Raw genomic sequence first — 19,661 nt, forward strand, 5'->3', positions numbered from 1 at the left:
GATTTATATACATGACACATGATACATGAATAGTTTAAGGGAGATTCAGTGCAATCTGAGTTAAGAGGTGGGGTGTAAGAACAGCTAGAATGGCATTTAAACTAGTCTGACAACTCTGTACAACTCACCAATCAGGAAGTGTCATCTGTAGCTTAAAAGGCCATCTTTTAGTTGGAAGCATGTCAACATCTGACGCAAGAGTCAACTGTAAAACAGCATTGTATTCACAAAGTAACTCCCAGTTCAGTTCATAGAATTTGGCCAGTATCCAAGTATGACTATAAAATCACAGGACAGCGTGATAATTTCTTGCTGTGAGGCTGAAAATGCACATGATCAAAGCGTGTAGTTACTATTAATTGTATATACTGGGAAACACAAAGTATTGTTGGTTGCATTTGCTGGAGTTATACTGACTCTTTGGATGACGTCGGTGGTGAAGAGTGAACTTTGAGAAGTGATCTAAAACACACATTGCAAATACAAACAGGATAAGACTTCTGTCAATGGTGGCTAGCTTCAGCCTGCATGATCCGGTGTGAAGCTCAGTGATTTTTGGTCTTGACTTGCTGCTCCTTCACACTGAGAGGAGCCAGCTGAGGTGGTTTGTTACCTGGTTCCCCAAATCCTTTCACTGCGGGACGTAAATCATCAGTGATCTTTTGAGTATATGATAGTTGGTAGATTTGTCCCAAAATTGAGTGACATCTTTGAACCTTGCAGTTGAGCCATTATTAAACAAAGTTTGAGATTGTTTTGTGTCTGCAGTATCGGGTGTGGCACTGTTTCGACAGGACTGATACCTGGTATGCTCTGGCTTAACATGCGTCAGGTCATTGCTGCCCTAATGATTGAATATTTTGAAATGAGGTTGTTTTGGTTTTTTTTGTTTGTTTGTTTGTTTTTTAAATCACACCAAAAACAGCTAAATGCAGAGTCATGAGGATAAAGGTCTAACTATTTTGGTCCTGTTAATACATCAAGGAATGCTCAGAATGTGCTTTGAGGCATACACTGTGAACTCTCATTCCCTTACAGACTCAAACACAACTTCACCTCGTGTATCTTTTTTTTTTTAAAAATGATACGAGGTTGATAAAAATAAGGACAAGGATAAGGACTCACCAAGGTGCGCAGATAGTGCCATCAAATTGTCACAATGAAAGATCATTTGACGTTTTGCTGCTGATGTTTTCTGCATCTGTAATTTTAGGAATTTTGGATTAAAATATGTTGCTGGGCCTGGGGCAGAACTTAACATGAAAAGGTATTTGAAAAGTGAGCTGCTTTCACTGTGGTTGTACTCAACACCACAAATTCATTGCAGTGCAGTGGTTTTTGAAGTTGCAGCTTTTGTATGATTGAAAGGCAGTCTGAGCACATTCTTTCATAGATGTTTTTGTATTATGGATTGGAATTTTTATGACCTGCTGGTTGGTCGTGAAGTTACCACTTAATGCACCTCGTCTACAAAACGTTTAGTTTGAAAGAAAACACATGATAATTTTGTTAAATGTGACAGTTGGTGGTTTGCATGAGCACATTGTGGCATCACGTTGTCTTTGAAAACCTAGGGATTCATCCCATTGGACCAGTGATTTTTCCACAGCATGGTACATAAAAATCAGTCGATTTGGTTTTGAAATAGTGTATGAAGTTGAATTTGACCTCTGGAATGGAAAGTGTTTAACCTCTGGGGAGCAGCAACAGGCGTTGCCACATGACTGCATAACATTCCTGTCTTAATGTTTGAGGACACTGAACAGGAACAGATGATCTGTTGTTGGCATTCTTGCTTCTGTCTATACCACCCTGATTACCTACATGAGTTGCTCTTTGTATCAGCTGGCTGTTTAGGAGACACACGTTGTTAGAACATGAAATGCTCTGTTGAACAGCAAATGGACTGTAAAGACATGACTTGGATTTCACCAGCTGAACTGAGATTGGTGTTTGTGTCTGCCTTGGGTTCTCCATTTTCTTTACAGTAAGGCCCTGATCAGACAGTGCATGTTTTTCAGCTTGCTGCGTCTTTTTTTATTTATTTATTTTTTTTATTGTTGCTAGGCAGCCACCGATTTATCTGTCCTTAGCTTAACTGCTATTTTGCTGTGAAGTAAAATTGCACATCTGTACCTTTAAAATCTGCATTAAACATGGACAGGGGAGGGCACTTACCTGGCTCTGATTGAGGGTGAGAGGCTGTTCCTGAATATTATGTTGGCCACAGGGAAACAGAGATCAATTTGGGTACAGTATATGAGACCCTCAGAGAGAGGAGAAATCATGTGGCATACCACAAGCTGATCCAAAAGCTTCGCCTGGATGATGGTTGGTTTTAAGCATTATGGAGCATTTTAAGCATTTAGGATGAATTTGACAATCTTATGTCAATCATTGGGCCTAATTACAGTTAGTAAAATGTAAGAAAGTGGTTGAGGCCACAATTTGTTCAGATATTTCTTGCAGCTTGCCAGGGGCAATGTTGAAAGTGAGCTAATGTTAGTTAGACAGGGATCACATATGCTACCACTTGTTGCCTGCTAATATATGTGATTGGAAATAGGGAAAAGCACCAGTGAAGTCGGGTGCTTTTGTGCTCTGATTTGAAGTTTTTTCAACTCAGTCTATTCAGGTCAGTCCTGCAAAAATGCAAGGTGCACAGTGCAGAAAACCTCAAGGCACTCAGCAACCCAAAGGCAGCAAGCAAAATGCTTCACTCTCACAATTACAAAATGCCGTCCCAGGCTGCTAAAACAGGCTCTGTCTGATCAGGACCTAGCACCTTTTCCTATTGCACTGTAGTGTCTTAGTCACAGCTTCTGTGTATGCTTATCTCATATATTTGAGTTGCATTTCTTTGTTGGAGCAGAACAATAAGTTAGTGGAAAGTATTTTTGTGGGATTTGCCTGCCGAATACCAACCAAAAGAGCCATTGACTGCTTTAGTGGGGACAAACTATTGAGGTCAAACTCTCTCTGTCCCTCTGATGGACTGCCAGCCCAGTCTGTGTGTTTCCTCTGTGGTTTGATACTTTGATCACTTGTGAAAACACACCTGCCACTGCCAACTTTGAAGTTGGCTCTGACATTTCTTTGTTGCTAAGCTAATTGCTCATATTTAATTCTCTTCTGTAAATTAAGCCAGAGAGCTTTCAATGAATCTTAAAGGCACCGAAGTGCAGCAGACATTCAGCATGTTCTGCTTAGTATAGCTGATTGTACTATCATGTTTGTTTGTTTTTGTTTGGGCCACTTTGTGCTGTTTTACATGCAGTACCTTGGCATTATATCTCATATCCCAGCTGACAGTGTGCTTTTTCTGCTGTAATTCAGTTGTGTTGCGCAACCGCATTTAGATCTAATCTGAGGTGGAAGAGCTTAGAAAAAGGCACAACAAACTAATTGTCTTGTGCCTGTTTCTCATAAAGTAGAATATGTCCCATAAAGCATAATGGTTTTAAAATGCCTACTCATTATACTGAGGATTTGCAGGAGCTTGTATTTTAATCTTGTGTATCCCTAATCAAAAGACAATGTCAGACAAGCTAGCCCATGTGTGTGGTTCTCAGCTATTTTGAAGTTGGTCCTAAACTGTTCTAAATGTACAGCGGAGCAATGTGGCTGTGGGCAGGGATATTATATTATATTGTAGGTCAGTGTGACAGAAGAGACCTTCATCTGATACAGTACATGCTTTTGGAGCTGAGTGAGAGAGAGAGAGGTATGTCCTCTGTCTGTAGCTGTGCCTTTCTTTCTGATCCCTGCTGTCAGCTGCTGTCTTTCCATACCTTCAAGCAGATCCTGTGGTGGTATCAAGTAGCCCGGCCTAGCCATTGCTGCCCTGTTGGGTGAGAGTGGGAGGAGGCTTTGACTGGAGCTGGATTTCCTGGGAGCCTTTTACAGCACTGTTTGACCCAGCCTCTGCCTCACTGGTGGGAGATGGTGTTAAGCATGACTGCCTCCCATGGCAGCTCTAGTGCTAATTCACCCGCAGTTTGATTGGGGTGGGGTGTGCAGACATACATCCTGGAAAAGGACTGGCGATGAGGACAACAACATCGCATGTGATAGGCATTAATAAGTTAGTTTTCTTTCCACACATTTCATCAGATCAGGGAAATATTGGGGATGTAAGATCCATACAAGTATAATAGTAGCGTATAAAAAGTTGGGGGTCATTATTTACCTTCTCCTGCAAAGTCTGCAGAGACAATCTGTCTGCGTCCTGTAAGCCCTGCAATGCAGGTCAGGTGAAACAGCATTTGGTGTCTCCTCACCACGCATTGTAGCTCTGCCAGTGCTCTCAAATCTTAGCTAGAGAATGGCAGAGGTCAGGGTCGAAAGCATTAGCAAGACTGCCCACCACCCACATTTTCCATAGCTAGCTCCGTGGATCAACTTTCATTTCTCTGCGCTTCTCTGCTCCCTCTGCTGTTGTGTTTAGCCTGATAGGAGGAGAGTGCTTCTCCCTAGTGACTAAAATATAGTACTGCCTCCTGCCCTTAAATGTCTTGAGATTTCTTGCTGTAGTTTTGCAGTGTTATAAGTCGCAGTGTTACATATTAGGACTTGGGAATTATAACTGCTTAGCCAGTCCATTGTTATTACCACCTGGAAGCCCACATTAGGTTTACAGAACAATTTAAACGGTTTATTTTTTGGTTCTACTTCTACATACCTATTAATAGCAATACTTATGCTGTGGATTGGGTCTTTTTATAGATTGCACTTACTGCATAAATGATCTGTATATAAATAATAATGTCATTGGTGACAAGCCTCTCTTTTTAAAAGTAGACTTTTTAAAGAGGCTAGTTAAAAATATCCCTCATACAAACCCACGCATATATACTACAGGAGCTTTGGGTACCACACTGTACAGTTCTAGAGTTACACTATGGCAGCTGTTCCTATTCTTCGCTCTGCTCCCTCTGATGTCAGTTTATTGTGGGCTGCCAAGCAGCTGACCATCAGCTCTTTGCTTTCTACATGTTATCCATTGTTTCCGGTGATTCATCACTGATGCAAGTACTACATTCCACACATACATGACACTCACATGCTAACACGTCATACCTGCCACAGAAAATGGCCACAGACGCTGGCATGTACTATGCTGTGTTTCTTTGTTTGGCCTTATTAAGCAGCCACTGATGTCTTGCTCCTAAGACAAACTAAGATAAAAAATAAATGTGTGTCTTTGTCGCTCTCCTTGTACTCAGGCTGCAGATCGCCCAGGAGGAGCATCGTACAGTTGAAGTAGAGAAGGTTAACCTGGAGCAGAAGCTGAGGGATGAGATCAATGCAGCCAAGCAGGAGGCCCAACGTCTGAGGGAGCTGCGCGAGGGCACAGAGAATGAACTGAGCCGCCAAAAGTATGCTGAAGAAGAGCTAGATCAGGTACTCGCAAAGTGATAAATGGGATTTACACATTGAGTTTGTAGTTCAGAAAAGGGAAAGGCCTTGAAACTGAGTGAACAGTGTGAATGTCCAAGGTGGCAACTGCACAGTATGTTTAGTTTTATCAGATTCACACTGGCTATAGTATAAATACACCCACTGAAGTCTTTGTCCATTAGGAATTTGGCAGGAACAGCGCAGCACATCCCACACAAGTGAAACACATGAGTATTTGTTTGAAGGACTATCACAATGATCTAATTCAGACACTTTTGTCACAGTTTTTTTTTTCATTCAGAAACACACTGATAAATTTGAAACACACAAGGCTTTCAGATTCTGTATAGTCTCAAGATGCTTTGAGTTTCATGTTCAGTCTGTGGCATCACTTGCTTGCACTCCCATATTTGGAGGCAAGTATCGGGATCCATCAGTCCTTAGCTAGAACGCAGTTTTAAATATCTTGAGTTTTATATGCGGGATTAAAACATATCAGTATTTTGTTTGTGTTATATAAAACTTTGTGAAAGCTTACAGCTATTAAGAAAATAATTTTCTACAAATTGTGTTTGTATGTTTAACACCAGATTAGTAAAAACAAACAAAAGTAATATTAAGTAGCACATTCATGACTTTTCAACATATTAATCTTGCATTTTATTTGCAACATTTCACAAAACATTGTTGTACATCTCCTATTTAACAAAATAAGAAAATGCTAAAAATAAAATAATCGTTGTTAGATAATATTAAGTTTATGTGTGTGTTCTTTTTATTTGTCACCTAATGCTTGACGTTTGTTGCAGGTGCGCATGGCGTTGAAGAAGGCAGAGAAGGAGCTGGAGTCACGGTGTAGCTGGTCACCTCCAGAGTCTCTCCAGAAGTGGCTGCAGCTCACCCATGAGGTAGAAGTGCAGTACTACAACATCAAGAAACAAAATGCTGAACGACAGCTCCTGGTTGCCAAAGAAGGGGTAAGCATTCAAACACCTAAAGGGGAATATCATGCTGTTCAAGAGTTGAGTGTAAGAGTTTTTTGCCTGTGTCTTCAAATCTATAGATTATATTCAAAAGCATCAGCCAAGTGAACAGAAACCTGGCCTGTCCTTAATACCAGAACCTGAGAAATTGGGTGTATATTTCAGTGTGTTAAAGATATACTATGTTGGGTTTTCCTGAAAATACAATGCATAGACTCATACAGAAATAATCTCTCTCAATCATCACTTATGACCCACTAGAAGTTTGCAGCAGTGTTCTGCAGAGACTCTGCCCTCTGGCTGTATTTTCTTCTTTTCTTCTTATTTTGCTGTGGTCGGGATGTACCTGTGCACAGTGCGTAGGTAAGGTCAGGACGCAAAAAGATTGCGACCAGATACCAGACTATAAGGCAAGGCAAGGTAAATGTATTTATAAAGCACATTTCATATCCAAAGTGCTTCATAGATTAGTCCAGTCAAAGTTTATTGTAGCCCAATCAGAGAGCATGCCTCAAAGAGCTGTGCCAATAATAATTTCAGTTCAATTTAAGTTTTATCTGTAAAGCCCAATATCACACATCAGAGTTTGCCTCACAGGGCTTTACAACATAGACGTAAAAGTGGGCAGGTCACGCCAAAAAAACAGAAGAGAGCAACATTAGCAAAACCCACAAAAATGTATAGAGGTGAGTTAAACTACATACAAAGAATTACAAACACAGTATTTGACACACACACAAAAGTAAACAATAATGAGCGGCAATAGCAAAATACGCTAAAAACATACAGTGAGATAACACACATGCAGAAAACACAGACAGAGTTGTGTTACATACAGTACATATACATATCCATGACCACACAGACTGAGAATATGTTGCAAATCTGTGGTTTAGTATTTAGGGGAGACTAACTGAGGTTGAGGTTTAATAAGAAGAGATGTGTTTTGACTGCTTTGATTGAGCTACCCTCTCAAAATTGAGTGGAAAGACAATTTCAAAGAAGAATTGCCTGGTAAGAGAAGGACCTGCTACCTACTGATGTTTTATTTATGTTTGGCATAGTCAGGAGACTTGCATTCTGGGATGGTATTAATTAAAAGCAATGGTGAGGAGATTGATCTTTAGTTTGGATTTGAAAGTGCTTAACATTGTTTCAAGTCTTAGCTCTTTTGGCAATTTGCTCCACATTTGAGCAGCGTCGAAACCAAGAACTGTTTCACCATGTTTGGTTTTTACTTTGGGAATAACCAGTAATCCATACCTGGTCAAGAGATCTGACGAGTGTCTTGCACCTAAACCGTTTATTGATTTATAGGCAATCAGTAGAATTTTAAAGTTGATTCTTTAAGAGCCATTGCAGTAGTCCAGTCTGCTAGTGATAGAAGTTTCTCTAGATCTTGTTTCGACATCAAGTCCCTGAGTCCAGAAATATTTTTAAGCTGGTAGAAGGCTGATTTTAGTATTGATTTAACCTCAGACAAATGAAGGTCTGAATCCATGATAACCAAGGTATCTAGCTTGTTTTTCACTCTACAAGGACAGACTGTTAAGGTAAGCACAGACTTGAAGTCTTTCTTCATTGGCCCCAAAAACAGTGACTTCAGTCTTGTCTTTATTTAACTTGAGAACATTTTGGAACATCCAGCCACTAATCTGTTTAATGCACTATCCAAAATAGTCTCTTGAACTATAGTTATTTGGTGACATATTTGCATGTCATCCGCATACATATGAAACCTTAACATTTTTGAGAATATCAGTTCATTGTAATATGTAAAGATTTAAATATCAGAGGTCCGAGACACATGCATTATGTCAGACGCTCTATTCTATAGCTGCTCTTAGTTACAAGAAGTCTCTGTCTTGAAGGTCGGACTTGAACAGGTTTAGGACCATGTTGGAAAGACTAAGCCAGTGTTAAGTCTGTCTGTTAATATGTCGTGGTCAACTGTATCAAATGCAGTGGTATGGTCCAATAACTAGAATCTTTGTTTAAATTAATGTCATCATAAACCTTAATAAGAGCAATCTCTGTACTGCAGTGGGGCCTAAATCCAGACTGGAAAATGTCAAAATAGTTGTTTACTGTCAGAAAGTTGCTGACATGTCTGAAGACAACTTTCTCAATGGCAGGTTTGAGATGGGCCTGTAGCTGTTTAGTTCAGATGCATCCAGATTAGCCTTGTTTTAAAAGTGATTTGATTACTGCAGTCTTCAGGGCTTTGGGGAAGACCCCTGAAAGCAGAGAACAGTTAACTATCTGAACGACATCTGTTGCCAGGCAACTAAAAGCAGCACGCTTCCTCCAAGAGGAAGCTATGAAAATTGCAAACAGAGCACTGGGAAAAAAAATGCAAATATAGCGTTGGCTTTCACTTTCACTGCTGATACTGTTTGCAAACAGTAGTTGACAATCCCTGCATACTTTATCATAAAACAGTAAAAATTATTACAGTAAAAAATTATCATTATCATCAGTAATTATCATTACTGTAAGTAATCTCAGTTATAGTGCTGCTCAATTACAGCAAAAATAATTGTTTTACCTTTCTTTCTGCCATCTTCTTACAAGCTCTACCAACAAAGTTTCTAAACAGCTGCAGAGGGGTGATGTGTCGTGACTTGCTGTTTTCAACTCCACTGAAACTTCAGTTTGGACTTTGGGAGGAGGGGCCGAGCACATCCACTGAGAAGGGGTGCACTTGATTTACAAAATAAAAGACAAAACAGGGACAACATTGGTAGACTCTTCATGCGGCACAGATGTGTTTCATCTCGATTTTCTTGTTTTCAGAATTGAGGGAAGCCAAAATCATAATTGAAAATAAAATCCGACAGTTGTGCCTTGGCACAAGATCCCCCTTTGATATAGTGTGTGAATAATGTCAATACAGCAGAGATAAATGTTTGGTCATTTGTGTTTACAGGCAGAGAAGATAAAGAAAAAAAGAAACACTCTTTTCGGGACTTTCCATGTGGCTCACAGCTCCTCTCTTGATGACGTGGACCACAAAATACTGGCAGCAAAGTAAGTCAGAGATTGGCTGACATTACAACAGCCCATTTGAGGAGCTCATGCTCTCCTGGCTGCTAGTTTTGTTCTTCTTTTTGTTGTTGTGTTGGCTCCCAAATAGGCCCATATATGGGTGTAAGCATGTCTCTGTCTATCAGATCAGCAAAAACATTTACTTCCTTATTTAAGTCTTAGATATTATGTCTCTTTATAAAGTGATAAGAAGTTACTTTTCCTCTGAACTTATTTCACCTCTGCTACTTTCTCCTCATCTTTCATAGACAAGCCCTGGGTGAGGTGACGGCTGCTCTGCGGGAGCGGCTTCATCGTTGGCAGCAGATAGAGATCCTCACAGGTTTTACCATCGTCAACAACCCAGGCCTTCCTTCCCTGGCCTCTTCCCTCAACCTTGATCCCAGCTTCATGGGCGGCAGAGCCACGCCCCAGCACTTCATCATGTCCGATGACATGGATGACTTGGATGAGGATATCGTGCCTGGAACTCTGCAATGTAAGAGTTCATCCGAATCTCTCGGCCATTCTGTGGGGATTAGCAAACGAACCCCTAAACACTCCAAGGGCCTGCTGGGGAAATCCAAAACTCAGCCCACATGAGAATTTGGACCTTTACTGCTACAATTGCCTGAATGTGTCCTTGCAGCCTCCCTGGTGATGGAGGTAGCGAGGGTCACATATGACTATGATTCGAATGAGTGTTGTTTTACATTTGTATATGTATCATGTCAATTCACATAATTGTCTTGTCCTTTTACACGCAATTCCAGTTGAATGCCTTTGTGTTGATTGTTCTCATTTTGGTGTTAACTAGAGTCAGTGGATAATGGAGACTGAACTGACTCCTGTGACTTTCCTCTTGAAATTGAAATGTCAAGAAAAATATACCTCTTAATGAGAACAAGTTTTTGTGCTGACCTATTCTGTAGTAGTTGTGTCCTCATATGTGCCACAGACCTTTTGAATCTGAGTTTGGTCTAACAGCTGCAACCAAAGAAGGCATGTTAAATACAGTCATTGCCCAACTTAAATTTTTCTTTAGGTTCAATATGAGACAAAAAAATACAGAAAATCTCCCATCATTTTTAGGAAATCATTATTTCCATTGCACACATCTTATACATCTTTATCTAATCAAGAAAACTAACCAAATTCTGGTGACCATTTTGCTGTATGGCCATGTTGTTATGTGCTCTACATTTGACTTATTACTATAGCAAAACTTGACACACGTTAGGTTTGGGTTCGACTAACCGCAGATTCTACAGAATCCTATTCCATCCACAATAGTGAGTAAGTCTTTTAATCAACATTAATTGCACTCCCTATCTGACTTCCCTCTCTCCCTCCACCACCTTTCTGGCATTTGGCTTCCACTTCTGTCTCATTGGGCTAACTACAGATGTCACCCGACTGTTGGAACGGCGAACCAGCGACGCGTGGTCCGTCGGTTCAGACTGTCAGCACATGTGGAAAAATCCCGGTTGGCCATTTATTCATGCCCCAGTCCTCAGTTTGATATCCCTGTCTCTTCCCTTGACTCAAAGCCACACCAAGCTGTAATGTTTTTTAATTGATCATTGCGCTGCTCATGGACACAGCTGAAAGAGAGACTGTTTTACATTGTTTTACATTCTAAAAACACCCCTGACCTCACCTTAGTTGCTTGCTTGCCACATTTACCTACTCCTCTAAATCTTGTCACCACCCAGTGCACCCCTGCTTTCTTCCCATAGTGACTTGTCACTTCCTTTTATAAATGGGCTAATTATTGTTGCTTTTATTAATGTAAACAATATTTCTAAGTTGGTAACACCATCAGTGTTTTCTCGTTTTTTTGATTTAACATTTTTCCTTACGAGGATCAGAGATAAAACAGTGGTGTTGGGATTGTATCATAATGGTAAATGGGATTGGTCAGACAAGAGAAATGTAACCCAGCACCTGAGTGTCTTTCCACTAATCTCCCAGTCAGTGTCCCCATGTCCGTCAGACTTTATTTCACATTTATTTCAAGTGGTCGTTGATAATGCTGTTGTTTTGTGCCCACAGCTCCCAGTATGATGTCCCTGCGCCAACGCCACATTGATCCCCAGCTGGCCATGGGTTCCCAGAGGTTGGTAGAGAGTTCGCTGTTGGCGGGGCAGCAGGGGGAGGGAACGCCATACCCATCCAGATCTAGGGCTACCCTCAAACAGTCACGCAGCCAGTCGTTTGGGCAGCTCGAGTGTCTCCCTCTGCCTTCTCTTTCTTCGGCTGTGTCTCATCCCTCTGTCATCTGTACCTCCAACCCATACCCTCATTCCCAGTCCTCCTCCTCTTCCTCCTGCATACCCAGCTCTGTGGGCAGCGTGGTAGCCCCTCATTCCTCCCATATGTATCATACTTCTTTCCAGCCCATGGACCCCATTCCTGATTTCACCTTCTCAGATGTCTCCAAAGCACACAGCTCGCGCAGGGACAGCCTCGGGTACCCGTCTCTCTCCAACTCTCCACACACATCGCATGTGCGTGTGTGTGTTCTTTGAACCACCTGCTGTCATTCCATTTTTAATGCGTGTCATAGTGTAGGTACCTTCATCTGTCCATTTTTTTTTTTTTTTTTGGTATGCCATCTTCACTTTTCATTTTTCTTTAATTCATTTTCCTTTCTCATCATTGCACCTAATGAGGCATTACATAATCTCTGCCTTCACTCTTTTTCAACTTCTCAGTGTTCCTGTTTTTTGCCTGCACCTCTAACAAGTGTGGAGTTCCAGTGTCCAGGCTGTGCCCAGCGTGTATTCATGGCTTTGCAGGCATAGTGTAGATAAACCCCAGCATGCAAGGCTTCAGCTATACACTGTTTGGATTAGTGTTTTCCTCACTTCCTCTAACTTTTGATTTTTTTTCCCCCACTCCCACAGGGACCTTAATCGCTCTGACTCTGACTCCTCCCTGTCCCTTTCCCAAGTTGGTGATCGGCTATCTGCCTACAGCTCCAAAGGCCTCCTAATCAAGCCCACCTCTCTCATGCACGGCCTATCTGGTCGTGCAGATGACACCATCTCTCTGCATGCTCACACCCCCAATGGAGGGAACCGTATTCATGAGATCAGTCCTGCAGAGCCTGTCTCTGACAGCCCTATACTCATGAAGAAGGTGTACGGCGTTGAGCAGTCTCCCAGCCTGGGAGAGATCAACAGTCTGTCAGAGTCATCCCGCTCCCTCAGCCCCAATTCCACTGAACCTGACACACCGTCACCTACAGGAGGGCAACCAGGGGCAGTGGGGGCGAAGGGCAACAGCCGCATACCGCAGCTCTCCGCCAAGAAGAGCCCACTGGAGGAGGACAGTGGCTCTACGGGAGAAGACACAGATTCCACTGCCAGCCGCAAGAAACACACCTTCAAGATCTTCAAGAAACAGAGGAAATAAGGGCTACATGAACTTCAGGCTGTCAAAACTGTTTGACTGTATTCCTCTGGTCTGTTTTTGAAAAAGAAAAAGTTTCAAAAAGTTTTGTGGGTTCTTTAAGGGTCAAATGATGGCACAATTTGGTGCCGTTGCATCTTTTTGTGGGTACGACACCTACTCTAAGAAACTGTGGGAGCAACCAGCTGTTCAGTTCTATCTGTTTATTTGGTCAATGTTGTGGGGAATGGGTAGGTTTGTATATTGGAATGTAAAGTATTATTTATTCTGCAGGAAGTTGTGCCAGTCTCAAAGGGAAATGTGTCTCCCAGTTGGTTTTTCTTTCTTGTTCTACAATCTATAACATTTTGCATGTCTTCACTTTTGTTTGACTGATACTCGAATGCTCTTAGTGTTTGCTTGGTTCTCGTCGTTAACTTGCTTAGACAACACTTGGTGTTTCTTTTATTACTACCTAACCACCTAGCCTACAAATCCAAAGTGAATGTGCACTCTTTTTTTCACTGAATACTTTGTTTTTATCGATGGCTACACGTTTTTCCGTCCTATGTTGTCTTTTTCTTGGCAGAGCAAACGATACATTCAGGAGGTCTTCAAACAGAAAAGTAGTCGTAGAACGCTCGGACTAGTATTTAAGTGATTTAAATTTCACTTTTGGCTGTCAAAAAATGTATCAAGTGCCATTTGAGTGCAGCAATAGTAGCTACTTCCAGTTATTCCCTAGAAATAAAACAAAGTAGGTTAAGAAACGCTTGAAACCTTAAAGTTGGACATGAGGTTTATGTCCCTACAAGAAGTTACAAAAGGACCATCGAATTGCAGCCTTAGACCTTTTGCTTTATTTTTAGTATTTAGGTGTTTACTGCATGTGAGCATTGGAGAGTGAGGGAGAAGTGCTTTGCTTAAATGGCCAGCTTTTAAACAGTGCCAGCAAATTAAACCTGTGGTTAATATTTGGATTGAAACATATCCTGGAGCAGGGAGTCATCAAGTGATTAAATTTCCTAACTTAAATATCTAGCTTGGATTATTGTGTTACCAAAAACATTACTTCCAATGAGGCTGCGTGACTGCATTGAATTTGAAAACTGGGATACTACTTTGGAGAAAGTGCATGGTATCGTACAGTATATCATGAAAATCAATGAAAAAATCATGACCTATTTATCAAAGATTTTAACACCAAACACATGAAGCACATTATTCAGCTATTTAAAAAAAATGTATTTTTTGTTTTTGAAGATGATCCTCTTAAAATATAAATGGGGACCAACATTTTCCACTGATACCCCTTTTCCCTCAATGTGGAACAGGTTTTGTTCCTGTTCCTGCACCTAATTTTGAGCTGTTGAGGCATTTCCACCAAAAATAAATACGTTTGGAACCCAAAAAAAGTTTCCAACTGGAACCAAAAAATAGGTTTGTCTTGACCTTAAGTGTAAACCATGACAAGATAAGTTGGCTTGTCACTTTCTATGGAGTCAAGAAAGAGGCTGGAGTGTTCAAAGAAATAGTCTTCTATGTCTTATTCTCAATAATAGTTGCTCCATGCATGTTTTCAGGAGAAAAACAAATATCTGTAATAACAGATCAAAAGCTCGCAGTAATCAGCCACCTTGCCACTACTGTTCACTTCTGTTGTGAATTGTGCAACGCCCTCTGTTGAAGACTTATCCTTGATAAGAATGCCTCTGCTAAAAATGGTGGAAACATGGGTTGGTTTGCTAAATGGCACCAAGGTTTCAAAAAATCCTGACCAAAATCAGTTCAAGAACCAGAGCTAATTTGGTGGAGGAGGGGTACAAGTGTTAATTCGATGAATGGGGTGCGACATTAACTTGGATTTCAGCGCCTGCAGTCCCGTCTTATTGTTTCCGTTTAAATGACTTTTTCTGTGGACAGTTAAAATGTCACAGCAGTTTGTCAGTGAGAGATAGGTGCTGGAAAGGGCTATTAGTTAGAAGGCAAAATCATTTGCTTTTTGTACAGAAATGTTCAAGATGTATCCACTTTGTAATCCACCTTTTATGGAAGATTTAGCTCAACAAGTCATGAAAGCAGAAAACAATTCACGTCAAAGTGCCAAATCACTATTTCTGTCAGAGGCCTTTGTATTTGTAGTGTGTTCAGCCTGTTGAACCCCGTTTACACAGAACAATAAACCACATGATATATATATATAAATATATACAGTCTGTAATGTATATCCTGAGTTTAAGCGCTGAATGTCCAAGGGTATTGTTCTGTAACAGTATCATCAGTACAGTATGTTTACAGATAATGATTATCCTCAGACTATCACGACAAAGAACATTGTGCCAGTTTTAATATTGACAGCTTCATATGAGCACAGAACTATGCATCAGTAGTTGTAGGTGATTATTAAAGTAGTAAGGACGCCAGTACACTTAGGGTGTTCCTGACCAATGAACAACCAAAAAGTGCTGCAAAAGACACAGTTGGCCTCTCCCAGCCTCATAATGTAACAGGTGGTTTGGATGTACAAGACATGTTTGAATATTTTCTTTTAGAAACCAGCTTAAAAAATATATATCAATTTCCTACTGGTACCTTTTTTAAAGTGTCATTTGTACCTCTTTTGCACGACAGAGCTGTAAATGGATTATGCCATCTGAATGTGTGTGAGTGTGTTGTGTGAGTGTGTGTGTCCGTCTGCTCCCAGTATAATGCACTGTAATGTTGATGCATGTCAACTGCTGTAACAAAACCTATATTGGGTTAAAAGAGTGGATCAGCTTAAGCTCCTTACTCCCCACCCTCCCTTTTCTTTCTCTTTACTTTGAGCTTCTATTTATGAATACACAGTATATTTGTACAGAGAAAATGATAATTTTGCATCTTCTGTGATGGTCTAGACTTTTATGGCACTCCTGCATGATAGCAATAAACTATTTTGAATGAAAGATGAGCTGATCTGTCATGGACATTACACTACATGCTGCACAACACCTCTCAACTGGAGAGGGTGTTTTCTGTTAAAGGAACAGTATGTAAGATTTAGTTTTTTTTTTTTGGCATTTAGCGTTTAGTTGCGGGGGGCTGGAGCCTATCCCAGCTGACATTGGGCGAGAAGAAGGGTACACCCTGAACAGGTTGCCAGACTGACAACAGACAGACAACCATTCACACTCACATTCACACCTATGACCAATTTAGAGTCACCAATCAACCTGCATGTCTTTGGACTGTTAGAGGAATCCGGAGTACCCGGAGAAAACCCACGCAGACACGGGGAGAACATGCACAGAAGGGCGCCCTCCTGGGATTGAAACAGGAACCCTCTTGCTGTGAGGCGACAGTGCTAACCACTATACCACCGTGCCACCTGATTTAAAGCAGTAAAAACAAAATAAGGCAGTTTCATGTCATAAATCAGTGTTTCTCCTGCATTGCTTGGTATGTCAGAGATGGACAGCTGGCTCAGCACCTGCTTATATGTGCTCACCTATCTTCACTGATAACTCAAGATCCAGATGTTCAGGAGGATTTTACCAAAAGCCAAATAATCCAGAGAGGTCTCTTTGTCTCCTGTTCTGGGTTATAAACAGGCTATTCTTTTTTTCTATAATCAGTAACTTTCACTGTTTTCTTTTGAACAGAAAAAACAGTATCAGATGGGATACATCATATGGCCATTTAAATTTGTTAAAATAGGGTACAATACGAGGACCGGAGAAGTTACACAGTGGTCTAATTAGACAGACAATGCTGAGACAAACTGACTACACAACAATTAATACTAATAAATAAAGATAAAAGAGGTTAAAAAATCATTGGCAGATGTGAAAGTAACTTAATGTCACATGATACATTTCTAAATAAGTTTTAAGGCCCTCGTGTGCAGCCACAATACCCAGTTGGGAGAACCACCCCCTGGCTGGCGGTAAGGCGATCGCCTTCCATTCTCTTAAAATAAATTTTCTCCCCAGCATGAGGGATGACTGGACCCAGTCTGCCTGGGGTGCAGGCAGGGCTTTAGGACAAACAAGTTTGGGCAGAATGGGATGTCTAATTTAAGGATCATTTTGATATTCTCATGTACGGCAGACAAGAATTTTTTTTTTGCAATGGGTCTGCGCCTCATCAGACAGTTCTGCTGTAATAAACTGAAGGGGAGGGAGTGCATCGCAGAGTGGTCTTTCAATGCAAGACCAGGGTGGAGCACGCTCAGGGGGCAAACACCAGTGGTGAGACCAAACGCATAATAATATAGCAATAGATGTGGAGTAGCAAGCCAACCCTGGTACACCGGCATTTGTAGTTTATGTATGTATGCCATTCCAGAGAAATTTGTTCCAAAGCATATTACCTTTTTTTTTTTTTTTTTTTTTTTTTTTTAAATCTGAGTGGAATTTGAACTGGGAGAGCCTGAAGAATATAATTAAGCTTCGGCGTGCAGGTCATCTTTAAAACATTGGCTTTCCCCCCCACAATGCTAAAAAAGTGGGCCCCATCTATCAGTATCTGCCTCAAACTGATTCAAAAGAGGTTCTATGTTGACCTTTGCTAAGTCAGCCAAGTTTAGGTGGGATAGTGACACCTAGGTATGTGATGCCAGTGTTGGGCAATGAAAAGTTACCACTCTAGAACAAGGATTTAAGGCAATTCAGAGTTAGGGGGAGAGCCTCAGATTTCAGCCAATTAACTTTTTTAGCCAGACAGACAAGGGAAATTGTCTAAGAATTTTAAATAGTGCAAGGAGTATTGGGGTTAAGAGACAAGGGTGAGGATATCGTCTGTGTACAATTTAAGTTTGTGGACTGATTGGCCAATTTGTATCCCTGGAAGTGACAGTTCCAGGGCCAGTGCAAAGAGGCACAGAGAAATATCATCACCCTACCTGGTCCCTCTATCCAGCTCAAACCAGGCTGAAATCAGACCATTGGTTAACACTGCAGCTTTAGGATGAGTATACAGGAGTTGAATCCAGGCCATACATTTAAACCAAATGACTCCAGGGTGAGAAATAAACAAAGCCACTCAGCCCTGTCAAATGTTTCTTCCACATCCAAAGAAATGGCAGCTGCAGGGGAGTTATAAGTTCGGGTGGCCCACATAATGTTAATCAAGAGTCTCATATTATCGGCGTAGCTGCGTTTGAGAAGAAAGCCCACCTGGTTGGGATGGACCAACGGAGTAATAACTTTATGAAGTCTTTTAGATAGCAGCTTTGACAACACCCTTTTCATCATAACCAAGCTAAGAAATGGGCCTGTAGTTTGTACAATCTGTTGGATTTTTACCACTTTTTAAAACCACTGTGATAACTGTCTCCATCAGTTGGGGGGAAGAGAGCCAGGCTTGAAAGCCTCAGTGTGCATATCTAATAGTAGAGGTGTCAACTCATTAGCATAACATTTTTCCTGCTTTGTTCCCCTCTTCAATCTGCTTCTGTCTGGCTCGGAATAGGGCATACTCATCTTTGTTAATGAGGATAGTGTTAAACTGATATTTGAGATGGGTTAACATGGTTAAATTGTTGGGTGACATCACTGACATGTCTTGTTTGTAGGTATTCTCTGCTATCTGAATTTGCTTCCTTAATTCAATTTGTTTCACCATGCTCTGCTTCTTCTTAAATGTGGCATGCTGGATGACATATCCTCTTAGGAAAGCTTCCATGGCTTCCAATGGTACACCCACTGAAGGGGCTGCAGGTAAATCTGTTTCTTTAAAGAGAGTAATTTGAGCACTATCTAGGAGAAGACTAGAATTCAGTTTCCATCTTGGGGCCCTATTCAACTTATTAATAGGGAGAATACTGACCATTACGTGGGCATGGTCTAAGATGTGAATACTGGTTATGCTACAGGATAGTACAAAAACTGCTCAGGAATGACCTGAGGAATGGGACAAAGAGCTCAAGGCATTAACCTGGCCTCCAAATAACCCAGATCCCAATCTGATCAAACATTTGAGGGATGTGCTGGTACCCCAGAGGTATCCCCGATCCACAGTGGGGCCTCCTTGGACTGGACTTGGCTCTGACCTGTCAAGGCACGGACACTGGAGCTCTGAGGGGTGTCCTTTGGTGTCTGGCACCAGGGTGTTAGCTACAGATCTTGTGAGTCCTGTGAGTTCTCAGGTGGGGTACCAACACGTCCAACAGATGTTTGATCAGATTGGGATCTGGGCAATTTGGAGGCCAGGTCGAAGCCTTGAGCTCTTTCTCACATTCCTTGGGCTATTCATGAGCAGTTTTTGTGGTTTGGCCTGGCGCACTGTCCTGCCGGGGGTGGCACTGCTACTGGGGAGTACCGTTGCCACGAGGGTGGGTACATTGTCTGCGCTGGTGTTTAGGTGGTGGAGCGCGTGAGATGGCAACCACATGAATGTCAGAACCCAAGGTTTCCCAACAGAAAATTGCATTGTAACAAGATCTGGTGAATATAAAACACGAAAATCAGCCTCCACAGCCAGCTCTCATTAACAATGCAGCTCACCATGCACTGAAACGAAACAAAACAAAACACACTTGCTGCTAATCAAATAGCCACACTACCAAGCTAATAAAGTCACCTACACAGTAACCTGCACAGCTACTCGCTCCAAATACATCTCCAACCACCACCATCCTTGTTGTGTTGTGTCACTCTAATGTGGATTATTTCCAAATTCAACTGCCCAACAGCCACACTCATTTTTTAGGTGGCCATCTTCCAGCTCAGGGTCACGTGACTCCTCATTAACGGGCTATTCGCAGGTAACAAAAACACCATAATTCTTATTTTAAGGTGATTGTACACTAAAGAAAACTTATTCTATTCCATTTCCTCCAATATACACCCTGAAGTTTTACACTGTCATTTCTCA

The 19,661-nt window shown here is 41.4% G+C and overlaps 1 protein-coding gene across 5 annotated transcripts in view; it reads left to right on the plus strand.

The window, feature by feature from the left end:
- stim1a (stromal interaction molecule 1a) overlaps positions 1–15,751 on the plus strand; it is a 34,761-nt gene extending 19,010 nt beyond the window's left edge. For 2 of the 5 annotated variants that reach the window (XM_033631094.2, XM_033631095.2), the window contains exons 8-13: positions 5,226–5,403; positions 6,210–6,377; positions 9,313–9,413; positions 9,680–9,909; positions 11,466–11,883; positions 12,320–15,751. In XM_033631094.2, the coding sequence (XP_033486985.1) occupies positions 5,226–5,403; positions 6,210–6,377; positions 9,313–9,413; positions 9,680–9,909; positions 11,466–11,883; positions 12,320–12,830 (1,606 nt within the window). In that variant the 3' untranslated portion in view covers positions 12,831–15,751. Of the gene's footprint in view, positions 1–5,225; positions 5,404–5,582; positions 5,619–6,209; positions 6,378–9,312; positions 9,414–9,679; positions 9,910–10,815; positions 10,897–11,465; positions 11,884–12,319 lie in introns of all 5 variants that reach the window. The other 3 variants (XM_078166971.1, XM_078166970.1, XM_033631096.2) reach the window with 3 other exon arrangements.
- The last annotated feature ends 3,910 nt before the right edge of the window (positions 15,752–19,661 follow it).

The sequence above is a fragment of the Epinephelus lanceolatus genome, chromosome 4, assembly GCF_041903045.1.
Source record: "Epinephelus lanceolatus isolate andai-2023 chromosome 4, ASM4190304v1, whole genome shotgun sequence".
NCBI classification, from domain to species: Eukaryota; Metazoa; Chordata; class Actinopteri; order Perciformes; family Serranidae; genus Epinephelus; species Epinephelus lanceolatus.